The sequence below is a fragment of the Symsagittifera roscoffensis genome, chromosome 7 (genome assembly GCF_963678635.1).
Source record: "Symsagittifera roscoffensis chromosome 7, txSymRosc1.1, whole genome shotgun sequence".
In the NCBI taxonomy this organism is placed as follows: domain Eukaryota; kingdom Metazoa; phylum Xenacoelomorpha; order Acoela; family Convolutidae; genus Symsagittifera; species Symsagittifera roscoffensis.
In genome coordinates, this window is record NC_087068.1 from 42403661 (window position 1) to 42425805 (window position 22145).

The window sequence follows — 22145 nt, forward strand, 5'->3', positions numbered from 1 at the left end:
CAGTAGTTTGTCTTCTAATTTCGAAAATCCATTTCAAAATTTTCGCTAGTGGAGTTTGCTTTCCTTCTAACAAAACAAACGAACTGAACTTATGATGAAATCAAAATTGGTAATTGATAGAAAAATCGGCTTTTTAAGGCCCACCAAGATCCGTGTTTAATGTTAGCAGTTCAGGGAACAAAGCCAGCCCAGAAATAAATAGTCAAAATTTGCTGGTAATTTTTGAGCAGGGGCATAACGTGAGGAGCTGAACAGCTGGTATGTTGGTCCTTTTTCTTGTGTATGTATCTCCTTACGGGGAGGGTTCTCATGCTTGAAGGACCGAATGCTTGAAAAGTTTCAACCAATCAAAATCGCTAAGCGTTCCTATTGGCTAAATGCCTTTCTCACAAAATCGAAGTCAATATTAACAGAAAATGGTTTAAATCAGTGGAAAATAATCAAAATATTACAAATTGGGGTTACAACCGCAATACTATTTATATAAACATCAAGATTTATGAGTTCAAGTTCATAAAAATTTTTCAGTCTTGAAAACTCATCTGCTTATTATCTAATCGGTCACAAATAACACTAATGGCCTGGATTTATTTTCTTACTTTGAGATTTTCACGATTTACTTTGAGACTTTGAATGCTCAATTCTGATTGGCTGAAAGTAAGCTAAAATAAATTTCAAGCATTCGGTCCTTCAAGCATGAGGGACGCCACCTCTCCTTACTTAACTTAATTGATGGATCAAAACAATTATATGCATTTGATCATAATACGTGCATTTGCACAGAAGTCCATTCATACATTCCGGCCATATATCAAAGTAAAGTGAGACAATTGGTAAAATATTTTCAGTTTTGCGGGGAAGTCTGAAATCCATAAATTAACTAAAGTTCTAAAAAAGCAAGTAGCACAAAATGTTCCGATCATAGATAGTCTTTCGAAAACTACGGTTTAGAAAGTTTTTTTTCCAAATTAGTGTAGTTTTTTTCTGCTTCGTGTGATAAAAAGATCTGACGTAAGAATATAAATTAGGCATATTAAAAAATCATAGTAATATAGGCAAATTGTTTAAAAATTTTTGTAGAAACATGACTAGAAAAACTGCAAAAAAAATTTAAAAAAAATTATTTTCTCAAAAATTTTTGAGGAAAGTTTATGAATTTATGTTTAAGTTTTTGATTTAAGTTTTTGATTCCTAAAATGAAGCTAAAAAAATTCCAAAAACTAATTAACTTTTTTCGATTATAATTAACTTTTAAGGTCGTAAATTAGGCATAATTCAGCTTGTAAGTCTTCACGCTTACGCCATATTAGTTCGAAAATAGATCAAAAATCAAAAATTTCTAACCGGTTTTTCTCAACTTTGGGGAAATTTTTTCAAAACTTTTAAATTTTGTTCGAATCACGACTGAAAAAGCTTTAATATGATATATCACTCGACCCAGTCCAATGATTATTTGTGGTATCTGATTTTGCCTAAAAAAACTAAAACACACCCGAATACAAAGTTCCTCTCCATTTTTAATGGTCGGAACAACAAGCTCGATTCCCTATTGGAAAGATATTCTCATTCAATTTGATGCGTAAAGTATGCAAAAAGCAAATGAAATGAAAACTGATATTGATAATCAAAAATTCAAAAAAAACTATGAAGAAACAAAAGATTTTCATAAAAACTACCACGCAATCTATATAAAGGGAAAACGCTCATTGTTCTTTAATGCGTAATATTCATCAAAAGATGCTTTTTTCAATTGCATTTTTGAGAAATTTAAATTCCTAAGTTATTATCTGACGCTAAATTTTTTGTTGTCCTATCAAATTAGCTGATTAGTTTTTTCTATGTGCAATTTTTTTTGTATTCCGAAACCAATTCTCAACTTTTCAACTTCAAACAAACTAACAATGTTGTACAGATTAAGATGCTGCCGCTCAATACCTTAAGTACTCTAATTCAATAAAATTGTACTAACTCAACTCAAAAATTCAAGAACTTCAAAGGTATAACATAAAAACAACACTGCTCGTAACTGGTCAAGAATACTTTTTGGAAATTAAACTATTTCAAACAATAAACTAATTTGATATATTAAAAATTAACTGCTAAGTTTGAGTCGTATATTGAACTAAAAGGACTATTTAACTTGCCACAATTCATTTTGGAAAACTGTTGTATTGCGGCATAATTTTAGACGCAGAGTTATTTCCCGTTACATTTTCTGCATCAAAATTTAGAAAGAGGGACCGCAAAATCAGGTTAATATAGAGCTATGCACACCCTGCTGAGTTCTCGAAGACAAGGAAATAGCGAGCAAAGGAAACCGAAGTGAGCAACTATTCTTTTGTAAATTCTCCTGTATAAAAAAACAATCAGCAATGATTTTGCGAGGTATAACTTGACAACTTAGAGCTTTCAATGCGTACTTTTTGCTTGGAAATTCCGTTCGCTTATATGAGTGCTGGACTTAACATAGACAACAGAGAGTTGGAAAAAGTCAATGGATGCAAGTAAACAAAAGCAAAACTGCTCGTATCAGGGCGAGGCCCTGAACGTTCCGACTGCCCCTTAAGGTCTATGGAGCAGCAATAACTAAAAAAAATTAAATTAAAAAAAATAAAATGACATGAAAAATTAAATGTAGAAAATAAAAAAAATTTTTCTTAACTTAGTATTTTTGCAAAAATCATCCACTCACACGCCATATAAAATACAAAGTGATAGATTTCGCTTCGCTCCTAGTAACAAATCAAGTATGGCAAAAATCTTCCTTTAACCAATTTGGAACCTTTTCTAAGACGGATTAAATCTCCGTTTATGCGTAAATAGCGCAAAATATATCTCGCGTTAACTGTCCCATATTGAAAAAATCTTTAAACCCCCATTGTTTTACGAAAAATGATCACAGGTGAAATATATTTTCACTCAAGACAACAATACATTTCGAATAATATAAGAAAATCTTAAAGAGCCAAAATTTGTCAGAAGAAAAAAAAACCCATCCCGAGCACAAAGATTCCGTTACTTTCGTTACAAAAGTCGGAACAAAAAATAAACAAAAACTTGGAAAAGAGTCAATGAACGCAAGTAAACAGAAAAAACATTGACTTATTTTTAAAAATCTCAAATTTTAAAATTCAAAAAAAAAATAGATGACCCTAAAGTTTTTGGATTTTCTAGAATCAAAAATAATTTACACTTTTCTGATAAACTAACCAAATATGAGAGAACTGGACCAAGATGTAAAGTTTTAGTTCCGGTGGGAAATCTTAGTAAAATCCATTTTTGAAACTATAAGTTGATCACGTTTTTTACCCTGGAAACTTTTGCTAATGGAGTTTGCTTTCTTTCTAACCTAAGAAATGAGCTGAACTTAAGATGCAATCAACAGTCAAACCGCACAATTACATTCGAAAGAAAAATTTTAATGTTTTTCCTGAAAAAAAAACATCACGACTTATATAAGTGTATGAAGTACGTGCATAAAAAATGTTTAGTTTCTTAGATATTTTGAGCTGGTACATTATTTAGAAAATGTTTATACAGCGTCAGAAAGCAGTAAACCATTAAATTAATCAATTTCATAACTTAACCTAAGAACATTTTACTAGTTTTGAGATTTTGGCAGAAAAAGAGTTTTCCTGTCCTTAGTCTCAACCTCGCGTCCCATTATAAGAGCAATTGTCTTGTTCTTTAAACTGATAGCACTTTTATGACCTTAAATTTGGAGAAACGAAATAGCTTTCTTTGTTAAATTAGGAGACAAGTCTTACTGGGTCGCTGCTGTAGAGTGGGTCGCAGTACTTGTCGAGAGTGTAGAGGTACTTGACGTTGTCTTTGGCCTCATTGGCCAGAGTGGTGATCTTGCTGTCCAACTCCCTCCAATGCTTCAATGTATTACTTTTTGCCACTTGTAGACACACGAGAACTGCAGTAAAAAACAAACGTTACCAGTTTTTTTTGTTGTTGTTAACGGGCAGGTGGAAAAAAACTTTCGTACAATTTTTTATAGGCGAACATTAGGAAAATACGTTTTTCTTATGTTAAATTAAAGCTAGGGCATTGCAATCCTTTTGGCTCAATAAAGTAGAAAAACCAAAGTCGACTATAGATTTAAAAAACTGCCGTCAAAATCAAAGAGTTGAATTATGACCAGAGAAAAATTCAAGTCCACATTTTAAATCTTGATTGCTGAAAATACGTATGAACGGGAGGGAGCACCTGTTTTGACGTTGGCGCCCTTGATCTGGTCTATGAGGGAGGAGAACTTGGCCATCCTGTCCTTCCAGTACTGCAGTTCCGCGCGGGGTCCGATGTTGTCACTCTCCCGTCGCATCTGCTCACTCTCCGCCAACACCTAGACAGAGACAGAAACGAAGAGACATATTATAATGAGTTCAGAATGTTCTAGAACAATTTCGGCTCTTTTTCCTCCCCTCTCTCCCACCTGCATGTTTTTACAAATAAAATGAATGTTCACATTGTCGGATTGTTAAGAAAATGATATGCAGACTTATTAGGCCATGATAAACATTTGGTCTTCTTGACCTACCTTGTAAAATCACTCGCTACACCAAAAAATTGATGCTCGTGTGAGGTGGGGAAAAAGAAAAAGAGCCACAATTTCATCCAAATCAGATAAGCTTTTTTTGGCTTCATATGTGTGTCAAAATAAATTTAAGATCTTGTTTACATCAAACATTGATGCCATTCAATTCTAATATCCATTTATTAATAGTTCATTTTTGGTAAAGTGTTTGATTATTATTGTGATTGCAACATTCTGCGCTACTTGCAAAGCAACCCATTTCTCTTTTTGTCTATCTAAATACATACAGACCTCTTTAACTACCCCCTTTGAAAAAGGAGGGACTCGCTACTATCTACAGAATTCAAACATGCTCAACCGTTGAATTATTTCATTATATGGTGGCAACTAGTTACTTACCAAGAAGGGGAGTCAGAGAGATCCATACTTTTTACGAAATGCTAAACAGTGTTTAAACAGTCTGTAGGGATTTACCTGTGCGATTTGTTTGATCCATATGGCCATACATGCTTCTATCTTTTCCATACTCTCGAAGCTGTTGGCCACATTGTAGAAGTCATTGGCAGTCTTCAGATTACTCAGGTCATAAGTAGTACAGGGGGCTAGCTCGATCGTGTTGGAGCTGGAAGAAGCTGAATCTAACACCTAACATCAACAGATCATCATCGAAACAGCATACAAAAATTACAGTGCTGGATTGAAAAAATTATACACGAAACTTCAATATTGCTTTGACCATCCAATAAATTTTTTTTCTTCCATTTTTTAAGGAAGTTTTCCACAAAACTTTGATGTGAACAAACAACGCCGTCTAAATATTTTACGCATGTAATGTAAAAGATACCCAGTTAAATCATAAACATGATTTGTATTTTACCGCGATGAAGTTTTCGATGTCGTTCAGGAACTTCGATCTCTCCTTCTCCCCCTCTTCTCCCGCTAACTCCCCCCATCCCTTGTCCATTCTGGTCAGAGCTGGCATGTAGATGTCCTCGAACTGTTTCTTGATGGCACCTAACACTCCACCTGACTCGGTTGGGTCTAACATGTTGAAAAAAGTTACCTGAAATAGAGGAGCACAACTTCAGTAATTTTCAATTAGAACATTTACACGAAACTAAAATGATACGAGCTGTTTTTCTTGCATAAATTGGATTTTCGTCTTGGTTTATATTTTTTGCACCTAATCGACCCATTAATAAAAAAAATACTTCCTCCTAATTGCGACTCCTAAGCACAAAGTTAATTCCTTTTCACATTTTAGTTTTTAAACTTGATTAAAATTTTGAAAACGCTTAGGGATTTGTTTCACTATCGTGTCTCAAAAGAAACGACAAATAAAGAATATTTTCTGTTATACAACCCAAAAAATCAAGAGGTTAAATGAACAATTCTGTTTAAAATGTATTCTCAGATTTTTCAAATCACTTTTTCAGCCAATCAGACGAAATCAGTATTTTTCAATTTTGACAGTTTCATTTAGTCTGTCAATAAGAGTCTAGATATATTTACATCGGCGATGTTGTCGTGTGTGATGGCAATGGCAGTGTTGGTCCTCACAAAGTAGGCGCACAGTCCCCTCAGCGGGACATCCTTCCCATCTGTCACAAACAGTCTCTTCTTGTGACTCTTCAGTGCAGACTTGCCAACAATGTTGCGCCTAGATTCCTGGTCTGAAGCAATTAGATTAAGGGCTACCGATGGCAACGATATCATTCAAAGATGAGGACTGATTTTTGGTCTATAGTTTATAAGAGCCAAAAGTTTCTATAAAGTTTTATATTTCCGACTTAAAGAATTTCGCATTTCGGCTTCGAATGATATACCGTCGATAAGCATCATCTGACGACAAAAAAGAAACAAATTTTTGGATCAAAAAGGTTCTGACAACAATTTAAACTCAGTATGTTGTGAAACTCAATAGTTTGTTTTGTGTGAACTCTTCTGAACTTCTTGAGTTCTGTATTTAGCTTTGTAGCAATGACCTTGACTGACCTATTTCCTGGGTGACCTCCTCCTGGTAGAAGAACATGAGTGCCTTGGGTCCCTTGGCCTGGAAGAAGTGGTTCATCTTGTCTATCTGGCTCCCTTCCAGCAGGAAGTCCACAGCCGCCGAGGAGTCTATGCCGATACTTCTGGCCACCACTTCTATGATGTAGTTGTGTTTCTGGTCCAGCTGGCCTCTCTTCTGCTCACGCAGCGCCAGAATCTTCTCCTGAAACACAGAGACAGATTTGAAGGTCTAAGATTATGTTAAGAGAGGGAGCGGTGAGGGCGGGTTTGCAGAAAAGTTTGAGATGATTGGTAAATTCGTTCAATACCCTCGAAACACAGCAATCCTCAGAATTTGCGCGTGTTGAAACACATGTTGAATAATTGTAGTGGCTCTGCATCAAATACGGTACAAGAAGTTGAACTAAATTTGCAAAAAACTTGTTTTTTTTTCACTTTTTTGAAAATATTAGAAAAGTAAATCAATAAAGTAATTGAAATCGGAAATCTAAACAACGATTGAACTGAGGATTTATATTGCATCGTATCTTCAGTTTCTTATGTAACTCTGTTTGATTGTCTGTTCAAACCTGGACATGTTTGCTGGTTAGCTGTGTGGCTAGACCCTGGCTCACTTTCCTACACATGGGAACATAATTCTCCTTGCGATGATCAGCCAAGCCACTAACGACCTGCTGGCTATCCTTACCACTCATCAGTCCCAATTGACCTCATTAACAATAACTGGCTCTTTTCCACTCCGCCCTCTCCAAATTTTCCATTATGACTCATGTCTCTGTTTTTTTTGATAGAGTGATGAAAAAGCAATGTGCTTATATAGTTAATTTGATCGCCGGTGCATTATGACGATGTTAAAATAGTTTTCCCTGAAAACTGAAGATCCAGGGGGAGGGGGTGGAAAAGAACCAATAACTCACGAGAAACCGAAAATGATAAACCAGTTCAACGAACGAAAATTTCAAAGCTGTTTTCTACGCAATATTAATAAATGTTCGACGAAAATGACAAAAGCAATTCTTCACTTGTTTTAACAAAATATATATTTTTATTATTTGTTGTAATAGTAAAAATTGCCAAATTACACTTTCCACTGCCAATCAACAACCAACATAAAAAAACCACACGTTCTATTTTATCATTTTTAAAATGTGTGTCGGTATGCAATGATTAAAAAGGTGTTTGTGACAATTGATTGAATGAAAAAGGTCGTTAAATCATTGTATCTTCAAGTCCGCTCTTGAATCTTGAAACCATACTTCTCGTTAATTTTTAATTAGAAAACTCACCAACTTTAACACCGCTGAGGTTTGACGTTTACTCATTGCTAACTAGATTAGCTGTTGTTGTTTTTCATAAAATACACACTTTTTGACCAAATACAAGAGTAGATTTTTTGTCTCAGTAAATTGAGTAAGTAAATATTTTGATGATAATGCAATGAAAAGTAGATTTTAGAATTATTCAGAAAAAAAAACAGATTTGCGATCAGTTTAAGAAATTCTGTTTTGGTTGCAATTTGTGAAAGCAAAAAATGCAAAAACGTTTTTATTTGAAATTTCCTGAATAATTTATTAAAATGCAGGTGTATTAGATTTACTGAATGAAAAACGTAAAGAAAACTATCGCGAATTATGCGTAGTAAAATGATGTTTTTAGACCTCTAAGCAATTTTGAAAATTAGAGGTGATCTTACAGGTTCTAATTTTTTTTGGCCAATTTTTGGGAAGTTTTTGTAGGAAATAGTCTCAAATAGAGCACTCAAAACACTGGTAATGCACCTTTTGGTAGAACTGCTTGAATTAAAAAGCTTGAAAATAATACCTCATTTCTTTTCATAAGATCCGCAAGGGAGGAGCTAGGATTTTGTCGAGAATGAGGACTGCTTTTCAAAAAATATATATAAAAAAAAATGGACATGCACTTTCAAAAACATATCAGCACTCCTGAACGCCACAAAATACCTTATCTTACAGAAAAAAGTTTCACTGATGCTGTCAAATTGTTGCAATATAGATTATAAATGTTTTGGGCACTTTTTGTAAAATTTTGACCAAAATATTTTTGGCTCAGAATAAATATGTATATATTTTCTACCAAGGCAAGGCGCCATTCAAAATGCTTTCAGGTTGATCGGTCAACAGTGGAGAGCCCTTCCTAAATCCTCAAACTATGATCTGACAATAAATTATGATGCATAATTATGCATGCAACAACCAACGACTTTGTTGCCATGTTGGTCGTCGGAATAACAATTCTACTATTTCAAGAAGGCTCTTTTCCACTTTCCCTCCACATCTCAAATTTGCAAATTTCATAGTTGCTTTACATGTTATAATCGCATGTTACGATATGTAAAGCATGAAGATCAAATCTGTTCATAATAGATAGTTTGTTCATCATGCAAAGTTTCATCGACTTATGACTATTTTGAAATAGCTTTCAAAATGCAAACTCAAAAGTGGGTGGGAAAGGGGTTCGAGTTAGCCTGCAAGAACAGTAAACAAACTCACAGATTGCGTGGCAGCCTGTATGTTAGCCTGCAAATTGCGCAGTCGCGGACTCTTCAGAATGTTAGATTTGAGAAACACTGGTGCTACAGGAACACCTCCACGTGTAATATAGGGAGATGAAGGAGGTGGCGCGGTTTTCTTCTTAACTGAAGGGGTCGAAGAGTTCTCTATTGATAACTGTTTTATTAACTGCTTAGATTCCATAATTGATGTGAATGACTTCAATAAATTTATAACAAAAAATAGCCCTACTTTGAAAACAAATAATTATATTTGGTTTTTAATGAAGAAAATTGTACTATATGTAATACATAATAAGCCTGTTTTTGATAAACAAAAGCAAAAAGCAATTGCAAGTAAACACCATGTTTTGTTGATTTTCAGGAGGTCAGAATTTCAATGTGGAGGAGATTTAAATTATTTTAACTTATTATAAACAGGTGCATTTCCTTAAGCCTCTTGACTTGTTTGACTGTTTAAAAATAGTCATCTCAGGGAAACGATTTCTGTCAAATAGCAGTCACCCCTCAAAAATGTCTCGTCTTGTTTGGTTTTTACCACCAGTTTTAACTAAACGCTAGACGCGTCACCTAAACAAAACCACATAGAAAAAAAATATTTTATACAATCGTCTTGTCTGAACAAATTTTAGAATATTTTTTTCGAGCTAATGAAAACCCAATAAGAGATGAGAAAGCTGTTTATAAATGAAGGGAAGAACTTTCTATATATTTTTTGTTACGACCACCTGCGTTCGTCCACGTTTTATCAGGTATCACAAAAAACTCATGGAGGGTCGTTTGATGCATAATTCTGTAGCTAAAAAAATACTAGAAATAAGGAAAATGAGAAAAATGCAGGGAGTTTGCTCCATCGATGAATTACACCTAAGCGAACTAAAAAATTTACTCTCCGAAGTAATAAGACGAATACATGAAAAAGACGATTGAGCAATTTTATTTCAAAACAAGAAATAGACATATCACTCGATACTACTAGAAGAATAAAATCACTAACAAAAAGTTAACACAAAATGACAAAAAAAAACATCTATGCAAATACAGACACTTAAAAATGCTTTAATTTCAATATGAACATCATGAAAATTTTTTTAATTGAATTTAAACAGTCGATAGACAACCTATTGCAAAAACTCAGAGATACTAATGTAATTGATTGTGACTACTGCAACAAATTGTTACGGTAAAAAGCAATAAAATAAATAAAAAATAACAGCATCACAAAGCGTACACCCAAAAACAATCGTATAAATTGAAATAAAGACATTAAAATAAAAAAGTTTTTCAAGTCAGATTTTTTATCGTTTTTTTTTCTGCTCTTTCAAATTTTTTAAGGAACATATTGATAAAATGCGAGATATGTGAAATAGGAATTCAAAATTTCAGTTTTTTCTTAAATTTTTGAATTTTTTTTCTGGCTGAATGGTATATAGATTATCCAATCAGGCCCATAGAAGATAGTATTTAATTGAAAGTTCTGAGCGGCGATACATCGGTTTTGTTTCTAAAGACAGGGCAATTTCTTGAAACCTCGTTTGTAGTTTTTGTTAATGTCCATGTACAGCCATGTCCAGTTCTGAGTCAAAATTGTTCAAGTATTTATTTTGGTGTTCGTTTTCAAAAAAATATTCGTTTTTTTTTTGATAAAAAAGCCCGGGTTGACCAAAAATAGCATAAAAGGTCTATGATTAGTGATTTTTCATATATGGATATTGTATGACTAGCATTTTTCCAAAAACATAAAACATTGATTTCTTACATTTTAATAACTCAAAGTTTTTCGGTTGTGCTCGTAACCGAACACAAGTCACAAAAATTTTGGTTACTCAAATGTAGAAATACCAAAAGCTTGACGGTTTCGCATTAAAAATGCCTTGGAATTGACCCGAATTGTGTTAAATCTGCCTGTCACAAGTAATATAACGAAATTATCAAGTTTTTAAATTTTGGCAAAAACTTTCAACGATGATTATTTTTAAAATTTGAACATTTAACTTAACAGACATTGATCAAGGCATACATAAACAAGCCATACATTGGAAATAGGAGTTTTTAGCATTTTTAAAAAGATATTCGGCAAAAAGAAAAAAGTCCAACATTAGTTTATCCAGGACTACGTTATACACAAAAAAATTAAACTTTGCATGAAAATTTTTTTTCGAAAAATGTTTGTTTGAGTACAAAATCAATTTGCGGTTGAAAAAAACACATATATGGAAATCGTATGAGTAGCTGTTTTTGACAAAGAGTTGTTCTTTTTTATTTGGTACGATACACCCAATTTTATGCCAAAACAAAAAAAAACTTCTTCGAAATTTCGATAACAACTTTTTAGCAAAATGTATGAAATTTGTATGAGTAGTATTTTTTCATAGACTTAGTTTATGGAATTGTATGATTAGCATTTTTGGTCTATGGAGGTCAACCCTGGGAGTGTTTTTATCTTAAACGACTTCGTTTTTCTTATTTTTATAGGTTTAATTCTGCCTTGTATATACTACAAAAAGTTTTTAAGGGAAGCGCAGTTTTCTCAGTGGGCGGCCGAGCGCTAATTCTGGCGCAGAAGCACAGAGTTAAACAATTTTATTGTAATGACAGTTTGACTGTCCCTCCGACTGCTTATGAGTTCTCGAGCAGGGTTCAATCTTAAGTTTTTCTGGATTATGGATCGCCAAGTAATTTTTGTGCCATCGCCAGAATCTTGAATTTGTCTTCTCGACCTTCGAGAGTGATTAGATGCTCAAAAAGCGACTTAAGATTTAGCTGATGGATCTTGGAGGCTTCTGCAGATTAATTGACCATGAAGTAATTGAGGTTCTTTTCAAAACTGTTGTCGCAGAAGAACTCTTAGAACAACAGTTCATTCTTTGGCTTTCCGCGCTACCCGCTAATTTTTGATGTTGCTTTGATTCGAATTATTTTCATCTCTGTTGCCTCTTAAAATTGCTTAGATCTCTGGCTTTCCCGTCTGCCTGCCACATTTTGAGTAGAAGAATTTTGATTTATTTTTTCAAATTTTAGTAACCAGACGCTCAGGAGCAGTAGCGGATTCAGGGGGGGGGGGCAGACGCTCCCATCAGGGATTGGGATTTGACCCCCTGCCGACCCAAAGGGTCCCCCCTTTTGTACTATTTTGAGATATCCATTTTTGGTTGACTCACCTTAAAATTTTTTTAAAGGCGCCATTGGCGCCAATCTATGCTAACTTTGAAGAGGGAGCACGCGCCGAAAAAGCGCGGTTTTTTGGTCGAAATTTTCCAAAAAGTGACTAAAAACGGCTTTTTTGGCCTTTTTCAAAAATTTGCCTCCGGCGCAGAAAGTTTGGTCAAATTACCGTCTTTATAGTGGTTTGAGAGAGCTCAGAAAATCAATTTGATCGACCTAGAAAAAAGGGTGACCAAATTTTCAAAATTTTTTTGAAAATCCGCCCCCCCCTCGAGAAATTCCTAGATCCGCGCCTGCACAGGAGTATATCAGTTGACAATAAAAAACCGGGGCTTTTTTCCTTTTTCCCCCACATTTGAATTTTAAGTGGTAAATTATTTTAACTTTGTCATATTGCAATAAAAATTGGCACGATGATCAAATCAACAATTGTGAATAGATTGTTCTTCGTACTTTACATCGTTATATCACGCATTTAGAAGTTAAAACTTTTAAAACAATTATGAAAATTGGAAAACTGAAATTTGGGGGGAGTTCAAAAAAGCCAACTGTTTTGCTTATTTTATATTGTAACATCCCGCATTTAACCATAAAAATACGTTAGACAGTAAAGTGTATTGAAATTTTGAAATGTTGGGGGCAGGAAGTGGATTCTATTTCCCTCCACCCCCTCCTCCCAGCTCACATAAGCATCAATTTCATGGTGTAACGAGTGGCTTTACAAAGTTACGTAGGCGTACCAAATATGCTTTTCATGGCCTAATTAGTCCGTATGCCAAATTTTATTATTATTATCCGAGGCTCTTTTTCCTTTCCCCCACCTTCCACGACCATCAATTTTATGGTGTAACTAGTGGTTTTACAAGGTTAAACAGGAAGACCAAATGTGTTTGGCTTATCCTAATCAATCCGCATGTCAATTTTCATAAAGATCGGAGAATGTTAACAGCAACTTTACTAGTATAAAATTGCAGGTGGGGGGGGGAAGGAAAAAGAGCCTAATCCGACAACGTGAACAAAAAATTACAGGTGATAGGGGAAAGGAGCCAGTAGTGGAATATAGCCATTACTGAATAAGATTTCATCATTTTTAAATTAGTTTGTCTACTTATTTTCAAATGTATTCTGTTCAAATAATTTTTTTGGGTTTCTCCCATTTGCCGTCTAAAATATTTGCTGAGCATGGTATGGTGATGGATTTTCGCAGCTCCGTTTGGTGTAACTGTCAAAAATTTTTGACAAAAAGATACCGATCTATCTGGCCCTATCTGACACGGTAATCGTTTAAAGGTCGATTCCTTTTTTTGCTAATGTCAGTTTAAACCATTTAAGTTCTCATTTAACTCCATTAAATTGTTTCAAGTTTCACCCATGATTTTTCGTCTGTCTCTATTCAGAAGTTAATTTTAAAAATTATCCTAAAAAAGCGCTAGAAACTACAAACAGATGGTTTTTTTGGGAGAAACTATTGCATCCTTCCTAATATTAGCATGAAATGTTCTATTTAAAAAATTTTCTTTTTCTTTTCCCCCACCTAACTTAAACGTCAATGTTATGGTGTAAAGAGAGTTTTGATTAAGTTAAGTATGGGGATTAGCTATATAGTTGTAAAAGCCGGCTCTTTTTCCTTTTCCCCCCTCCTCACAAGAGCATCAATTTTATGGTCTAACGAGTGGTTTTACAAGGTTAATTATGAAGACCAAATAAGTTTGCAATAGCCTAATTAGTCTGCATGTCAGATTTCATGACAATCGGACAATGTGAACAAAAGTTTTCTTTGTAAAGTTTTGCAGGTGGGGGAAAAGGAAAAAGAGCCTAAAAGCCTAATTAGTCCGCATGCCAATGTATGTAAAAACCGGACAATGTGAACAGAAAAAGCACTAACGAAAAATGGCGGGTGGGGTGAAAATGAAAAAGTTAAATGGTAAAAAAGGATGTCTTTTAAATTATTATCAAAGGAGAGAAATGGGCGCCTTTCCTTCCTAAATTTTTCTTGATCCATTATGAGCAAAAGACAAAAACAGGGACTAAAAAGATGCCTTTAAATCTTTGAAAATGATGTGTATATTTATTCATTTAATTTTTGACAATTTTTCTATTTTTAAAATTTGAAAGAAACTTTATAAGCTAGGGCAGACATACAAAGCTCGGCTCTCTACTCCCCCTCCTCGAACGAGCACCATTTTTATGGTGTAACGAGTGGTTTTACAAAGTTACGTAGGCGTACCAAATATGCTTTTCATGGCCTAATTAGTCCGTATGCCAAATTTTATTATTATTATCCGAGGCTCTTTTTCCTTTCCCCCACCTTCCACGACCATCAATTTTATGGTGTAACTGGTGGTTTTACAAGGTTAAACATGAAGACCAAATGTGTTTGGCTTATCCTAATCAATCCGCATGTCAATTTTCATAAAGATCGGAGAATGTTAACAGCAACTTTACTAGTATAAAATTGCAGGTGGGGGGGGGGGGAGGAAAAAGAGCCTAATCCGACAACGTGAACAAAAAATTACAGGTGATAGGGGAAAGGAGCCAGTAGTGGAATATAGCCATTACTGAATAAGATTTCATCATTTTTAAATTAGTTTGTCTACTTATTTTCAAATGTATTCTGTTCAAATGATTTTTTTGGGTTTCTCCCATTTGCCGTCTAAAATATTTGCTGAGCATGGTATGGTGATGGATTTTCGCAGCTCCGTTTGGTGTAACTGTCAAAAATTTTTGACAAAAAGATACCGATCTATCTGGCCCTATCTGACACGGTAATCGTTTAAAGGTCGATTCCTTTTTTTGCTAATGTCAGTTTAAACCATTTAAGTTCTCATTTAACTCCATTAAATTGTTTCAAGTTTCACCCATGATTTTTCTTCTGTTTCTATTCAGAAGTTAATTTTAAAAATTATCCTAAAAAAAGCGCTAGAAACTACAAACAGATGGTTTTTTTGGGAGAAACTATTGCATCCTTCCTAATATTAGCATGAAGTGTTCTATTTAAAAAATTGTCTCTTTTTCTTTTCCCCCACCTAACATAAACGTCAATGTTATGGTGTAAAGAGAGTTTTGACAAATTTAAGTATGGGGATTAGCTATAGTTGTAAAAGCCGACTCTTTTTCCTTTTCCCCCCACCTCACAAGAGCATCAATTTTATGGTCTAACGAGTGGTTTTACAAGGTTAATTATAAAGACCAAATAAGTTTGCAATAGCCTAATTAGTCTGCGTGTCAGATTTCATGACAATCGGACAATGTGAACAAAAGTTTTCTTTGTAAAGTTTTGCAGGTGGGGGAAAAGGAAAAAGAGCCTAAAAGCCTAATTAGTCCGCATGCCAATGTTTGTAAAAACCGAACAATGTGAACAGAAAAAGCACTAACGAAAAATGACAGGTGGGGTGAAAATGAAAAAGTTAAAAATATGGTTAAATGGTAAAAAAGGAAGTCTTTTATTATTATCAAAGGGGAGAAATGGACGATTTCCTTCCTAAATTTTTCCTGATCCAATAAATATGAGGAAAAAACAAAAACAGGGACTGAAAAGATGCCTTTAAATCTTTGAAAATGATGTTTATATTTATTCATTTAATTTTTGACATTTTTTTTTTGTTTTTAAAATTTGAAAGAATTTTTAGAAGCTAGGGCAGACATAAAAAGCTCGGCTCTCCCCCCTCCTCGAACGAGCACCATTTTTTTGGTGTAAAGTGTGGTTTTGCAAAATTATTTATATCAAGACCGAATATGTTTGCCATGGCCTAATTAGTCTGCGTGTTAATTTTTATTATACTTGAACATTTTGAACCAACATTCAAGTTGTAAAAACTCGCAGGTGAGGGAAAAAGGAAAAAGAGCCTATAAAAATGGTCGTTTTTGTAATCTCTGACCTGTTTGCTTGTATCTATCAGTCTTGACGCTGCTGTCTCCTTGCCGGGCGAAGGGGAGGGGACTGTAATAGTCTGCCCTCCCCCTCCCCCAGTTGTGTTGGAACTAGCCGCAGTCCCACTCAAATTATCCTCGAACTTGACGTTCCTATTGTCCGTTCCTAGTTTCCTAGCTCCCTCCTCCATTGTCGATTTTTAATATCAAACCTCTCAATAAAGTCAATGTATTTTTTGACTTTCTTTTTATCAATTTATTTCAACTCATCATCTGCTAATGAATTCACAATGAAACAGCAGCAGTTTTTTCGAAGAAATTGAAAATGCACGTGTTTTTTTTTCGCTTTTCAATATTTTTCCCGTCTGTATTAATGAGTCTATCCGTCCAAGAAGGAAGTGACATTTTCATAAAACAAAACGTAAAGTGGCTATAAATGAAGTGATATCCTTATGAATAAAAGAGAAGCCGACTGTTGTGCAAGGAGCTAGTAGTCCTTTAAACCCCTGACCAGACAAAGGGTCCCCTTTGATACTACTTTCTTACTATTTTTTTAAACCCTGTGGTACTATTTTTTGCCTTTTGGTACTACTTTTTTTTGGCTGACCTATCTTAAAAAATTTTAGAGGGACCTTGGATCTTTTCTTCTTTCACCCACCTTTCTATTTCAGTTTTGAAACATTACTTAAACGTAGTCATAATCCAATGAAATTTGGCTTGGTGAACAAATCAACAATTGTTAACATATTTGTCCTTCATACCTTAACTGTCTTTTCTTCTACCTTGCTTTTGAAGGACTGTTGTTACGTTGTCATAAAGTAATGAAACTTTGCATGCTGAACAACTTAACTTTTGTGAACTCCTGTGTCATTGATACTTTTAATCGTAACATCACGCATTCAGCCTTAACAACACGTAAGACAACTAAGCAGATGGAAAAGTTAAATTGTAGGGTAGGGCAGAAAAAAAAACTTTTTTTTGGCATGGTTTTTTCAATAATATGTCTGCGGCGCAGTAAATTTTTGTCTAAATAAAGTTTTTATAGTGTTCAACGTAAAATTAAAAAGTCGTCGAAGGTTTTGATAAATTTTTAAAACCCTCCATTTAAGTAAATTTTAGATTCACTTTTGCAACTAGCATATAATTTTCTGTCCAGTGATCCAATAAAAAACTAGTTGAGAAAAAAACGTTGATTATAAAAAATACCATTTTTTTCAAACCCACTTTTATTTTCAATTTGTAAACATGGTTTTCATAAAGTAATGAATAGTTGCAGAAAACTTAAAAACTAATAATTTACAACACTTTTTTGGCTTTTGGCTTTTCATACTTCAAGTCTTCATATCATGCATTTTGCACTAAAACCATAAAAATTAACAATTAAAACTTGATTTGTCAACAGGGCTAAGGAATAAGCCATGTATAAATTTTTCTACTTTCTTTGGGTAGAAGAAGTAAATTATTTTGAAAAGAAAAGCTTCCCAAATGAGTAATTTTAGCTTTTATGTTTTAAAACAACTATAAAATTAGTTTGGTTGAGACTCTTTCTATCCAGTCAAGCAATAAATTATCCTGAAAAAAAGAAAGTTTCAGGCCAGTATTTCTCAACCTTGGGAAAATGTTTTGAAATAAAGTATTGAATTCTAAATGAAAAGCAAATTAAATTTGATAAAATAACGTATTCGGTACCTACAAGTGATGCTTGAGATAATATTTTTCCCCGTTAAAAACAACGTAGCTTCTAATTCTTTACCCCTTTTTGAGGTTAAATCAGAACCAAAAAAAAACTTATTCATAAAAACGTAAGCGACAATATTGCATTGAATGAGATCGGGAAACGCTTAGCGACAAAGAATACAAATGCATTGTAATGGTGAGGATGAGAAATGTTTATATAAATTTTACTCATAGCACGCAAATGATTGTTCCGACTTTCGTAACGAAAGTAACGGAATATTTGTGCTCGGGTTTTTTTTCTTCAGACAAATTTCGACTTTTTAACTAGCAATTTTTGACGGATTTTTTAAATTACCATTCAAAAATTTTTGTTGTCCTGAGCTTTTATTTAACAAAAAAGTTCACCTGTGATCTTCTTTCGTAAAATTATGGGGGTTTAAAAACTGCCATTTTGGCCAATTTGGGTCAATTAACGAGCGATATATTACGCGCTATTAACGCGTAAGCAAAGATTATATCTGTCTTAGAAATCGTTTCAAATTTGTTAAGGAGGCTTATTTGCCTTAGTAGATTTGTTCAATAGGAGCGAAATCTATCACTTTGTGTTTATATGGCTTGTGGGGAATGATTTTTGCAAAAAAAAATTCAAAATTAAAAAACAAAATCAATTTTTTTTTACAATTAAGTTTTTCATGTTATTACTGCTTCATAGTTCTTAAGAGGCAGTCGGGCCATTCAAGGCTTCGTTCTGACCTGGGTAGTCCTGTTTCTATTTGAATTAGATTGATTAAATAGGCTCCCATGAATCAGCAGACAATGGTGGATAGTAGAAAACTTCGATGCAGATAAAGAGCAAGCATAAATAAACAAGGCTTTCAGTTTCAATAATAACAATTTTCACATCTATCTTATGTATAAAAGCAACCAACAAAAAACTATCTGCTGCCTTTTTCCCAAAAACTTGAGTAATGTTTGATAGATGTTGCATCATGTTTCGCATGAGGAAAAAATTGAAATAGTTATTTTTCGTTGTGTAAGGAAAATGGAAACTTGTTTAATTGCTTAACTTTGAAAAACGTCAGAACTGCAAAAAAACATTGACTGAAAAAAATTGTTAATTGTTATCAATTGATTGTTATCAATCGTTAATTGTTATCAATTATTTTGTTTCATAAATTCTTTGTCAACGATTGTTATTTCAGCCCTTAAAAAAATCAACAGTTTCTTAATTAAAACAATTTTCTGGCCTGATGTTAAGTTGTATATCAATGTAAAAATCAGATTGTTTTGATTGCTCTTTAAGCTATATAAATGACATAATTACAATAAGAAAATGGTGATAATGTTTAAAAAAGTTGTATATGAGTTGACTAATCTCGTCAGCTGCGTGTTCATATGTTATCGATAAACAATATCTTATCAAGACTGCTCGTATCAAGGCACAGCCCTGAATGTTCCTACTGCCTTTTAAAGTCTATTGGTCTGTTGGCTTTGAAGAAGTTTTCAAATAATTAAAAAATGAAAAAACGATTATTATTTTTTAAAATCATCCCCCTACTTGCCATAAAAAGCAAAAAATGATAAATTTTGCACCTGGTAGCATATCAATTATGAAAACTAGCCTGCTTCAACCAATTTAGAACGATTTTTGAGACAGATTAAATCTCCGCTTACGCGTTAATTGTTCTAAATTGGCCAAAACGACAATTTTGAACCACCATGACTTTGCAAAAACTGATCACAGGTAAAAAATCTTTTTGAAATTGTGCTTAGGACAATAATACATTCCATATGAGAAATGAAAACTTTGTCAAAAATGGTCAGTTAAAAAGTCAAAACTTGTCTGGAGGAAAAAACCTTATCGAGCACCAGTATTCCGTCACTTTCTTGCAACTAAAGTCGAAAAAATAAAATAGTTTCAGGTTCTTTAAAAAAACGTTTGGGCAAAAAAATCTTTCCGATGAACAAAAAGTATGAAAAATGAACGGTGTCTGAAAAATAAACCGATTTTGTATATTTCATTGCGTATTCCGATACTTTTTACCATTTGGAAACATTCTGAAAAATTTTATTGTTTCTCGTAGAAGAAGCGCTTAGAAAGATACAATTTTACCAAAAAGGAGAGCCGGTTGCATAGAAATGTAAGAAAGCAGTGATTGAATTAAAGAAAATTTTCATTTAATTTTTTTTTGCGGAAAGAAGCAATTGATTTAGTTCAAGACAACAGACAACAAAAATTATCTGAGTTTATGAGTAAATTGCAGGTTAATTATTTCGAATTTGTTTTTTATTGACTTTTATCGTTTGAGCTGAAAAATTCGGGTGAATCAATTTCCTATCTTTCTCAACAAATTGCCATTTTTTTGGTGTTTAAAATTTTAAAATCACACCCAAATATGCCATATTATGAAACAACACTTCTTGTAGTGAGTTTTCTATGAGATAACAAAAATTGGGCAGAAAAAAACTAAAGAAGCCATAATTCCCTACCATCACTGAAGTGATTGGTCTTAAAAAAAATTGAACCATTAGCCAATATATAAATTTAAAAACTTAAAACCACACTAAAAAGTTTCAAACAATTTTTGCCCGTGTCGAGAAAAACTGGTTTGACGTTTTTGAATTTTCGTCTTATTTCGAGCGAATAAAGCGAGCGAGTAGTCTTATTTTAATAGAGTAGCTTATATGGGCCTATTTTAAAACAAAAAACTTAATTTACTTGAGTAAAGTTAGTGTGCTTTGAGTTTTTTAAGGGCCTTTTTGGAATCAAAGTTTTCAAAAATTCAAAAAACTGCGAAATTTTTTTTTTTCATTTTTCAAAAGTTTTTTCTTAAAAAAACTGTTTTTTTATTTTGCTTATTTTACTATGACTGTCGAATATGCCTAATCTCCAGTTTATTGTTCAGCTCTTTTTATCACACCACGACGAAAAAAAAACGACAATAATTTTTTCAAGTCTATTTTTTAAGACTATAGTCGGAACATTTTGTGCGACTTACACAGTAACCGGCTATCCTTGTTTTATTTTGTAGATAATTTCATAAAACTAGAAGAGAGGAATTAAATCATCCAGGGTTTTGCCGAGAAACAAACAGTTTTGGGGAAGCTGATAAAAACTTGAAGTTTGAGAGCTTATAAGGGCAGTGAAAATGAATGCAGAGACCAAATACCAAAAATAGTTTTCCTTGACACTGGGATTTCTCCTGTAAATGATTCAAGACTGAAAAAGTTTCAATGCGATATAACAATCGACACTTTCTGGCCTTTTTTATTACTAATTGTGTAAAGAAAATTGAGCCCAAAATTCTTCCCTTTTAGGTGGTTTGAGCAATCATTGCAGTTTTCAATACTGATACTTTTTTTTCTCAGTATTGAAAATGCTTGCGCGCACAGGTCTTATGTTGTACCTCTGATTAAAAAGCAAAGCCACACACAGACAGAAAAGGATAGGATCTTAATGACTACTGCCCCCTTTGGTTCCTTAAATTTGGATAATTCAACGGTTAAGCATATACTAATTCAATGGTTAAGAACTTTGTACCTTGTAAACAATTATCCCTCCTTTTGCAATGGGGGGAGGGGTTCAAAAGTTAACTGTCTTGAAACAGTAACTTGGTTGATACTTCAAACTGGTCCTACCTGCTGTGCTTGTATGCTCGCGGTAGTTGCTGTCGTCTTGCTTCCAATCCGGATGTGATTCTTGTCGTGTGTCTCCGACTGAGTGCCTCGCCTCACTCCTCCCTTGCTCGGAATGGTCGGACTCGGCGACAATGGACTCGTTTTCAGAATGTCCGCAGACATCTGTGACTCATTTTGGGTCATATTTGAAGGTTAAAAGGTTAAACTACGGTTTAACTAAGACTAAAAAATAGGTTCAATTCAAATAGGATGGAACAATTCTGAAACCCGTTTTAATCATGGGCTTGAAATGATTTTTTCTTTTATAGTCTTTTAATTTTCATGGTAACATTTTAAGTGTTCAAAACTAAACGCAGCACGTTTCTACCACCATAACACGCACAAAATAATTACAAGTTACTCGATTATGCAATGACGTTTTAGTTGAGATTCGGACCACGTTTGGCTAAAGACTTAACTTGAGTTGAAAAACAATAAAACTCAGTTTTTGCATTCTTAAACAAAAATTTTCTTCAAGTATTATTGCTCGATGATCATGCATCTGTGGATTTTACACATTAAAAGAAACAGTTATGATAGTTAAATTTTAAGACTAATTTTTGATGCCTGAGAAAACAAAAAACCATCTGGTTAGGTTTCATTCATTCGAAAAAAAAGAAGACGGGATTATCCAGTTGATGAAAACTCCTAAGCCGACTGCTGTAACGC

General features: G+C 33.8%; 1 protein-coding gene across 3 annotated transcripts in view; it reads right to left on the minus strand.

The window, feature by feature from the left end:
- The window catches only part of LOC134851855 (dynein axonemal heavy chain 5-like), a 169783-nt gene extending 147929 nt beyond the window's left edge, over window positions 1–21854 (minus strand). The window contains exons 1-8 of one of the 3 annotated variants that reach the window (XM_063868126.1): window positions 7474–7616; window positions 7126–7265; window positions 6539–6758; window positions 6056–6216; window positions 5421–5606; window positions 5018–5188; window positions 4216–4351; window positions 3768–3922 (exon numbers count right to left, since the gene is read on the minus strand). In XM_063868126.1, coding sequence (XP_063724196.1) covers window positions 3768–3922; window positions 4216–4351; window positions 5018–5188; window positions 5421–5606; window positions 6056–6216; window positions 6539–6758; window positions 7126–7251 — 1155 coding nt within the window. In that variant the 5' untranslated portion in view covers window positions 7252–7265; window positions 7474–7616. Of the gene's footprint in view, window positions 1–3767; window positions 3923–4215; window positions 4352–5017; window positions 5189–5420; window positions 5607–6055; window positions 6217–6538; window positions 6759–7125; window positions 7266–7473; window positions 7617–7842; window positions 7975–21437 lie in introns of those variants that run through there. The other 2 variants (XM_063868125.1, XM_063868127.1) reach the window with 2 other exon arrangements.
- Window positions 21855–22145: the final 291 nt, after the last annotated feature.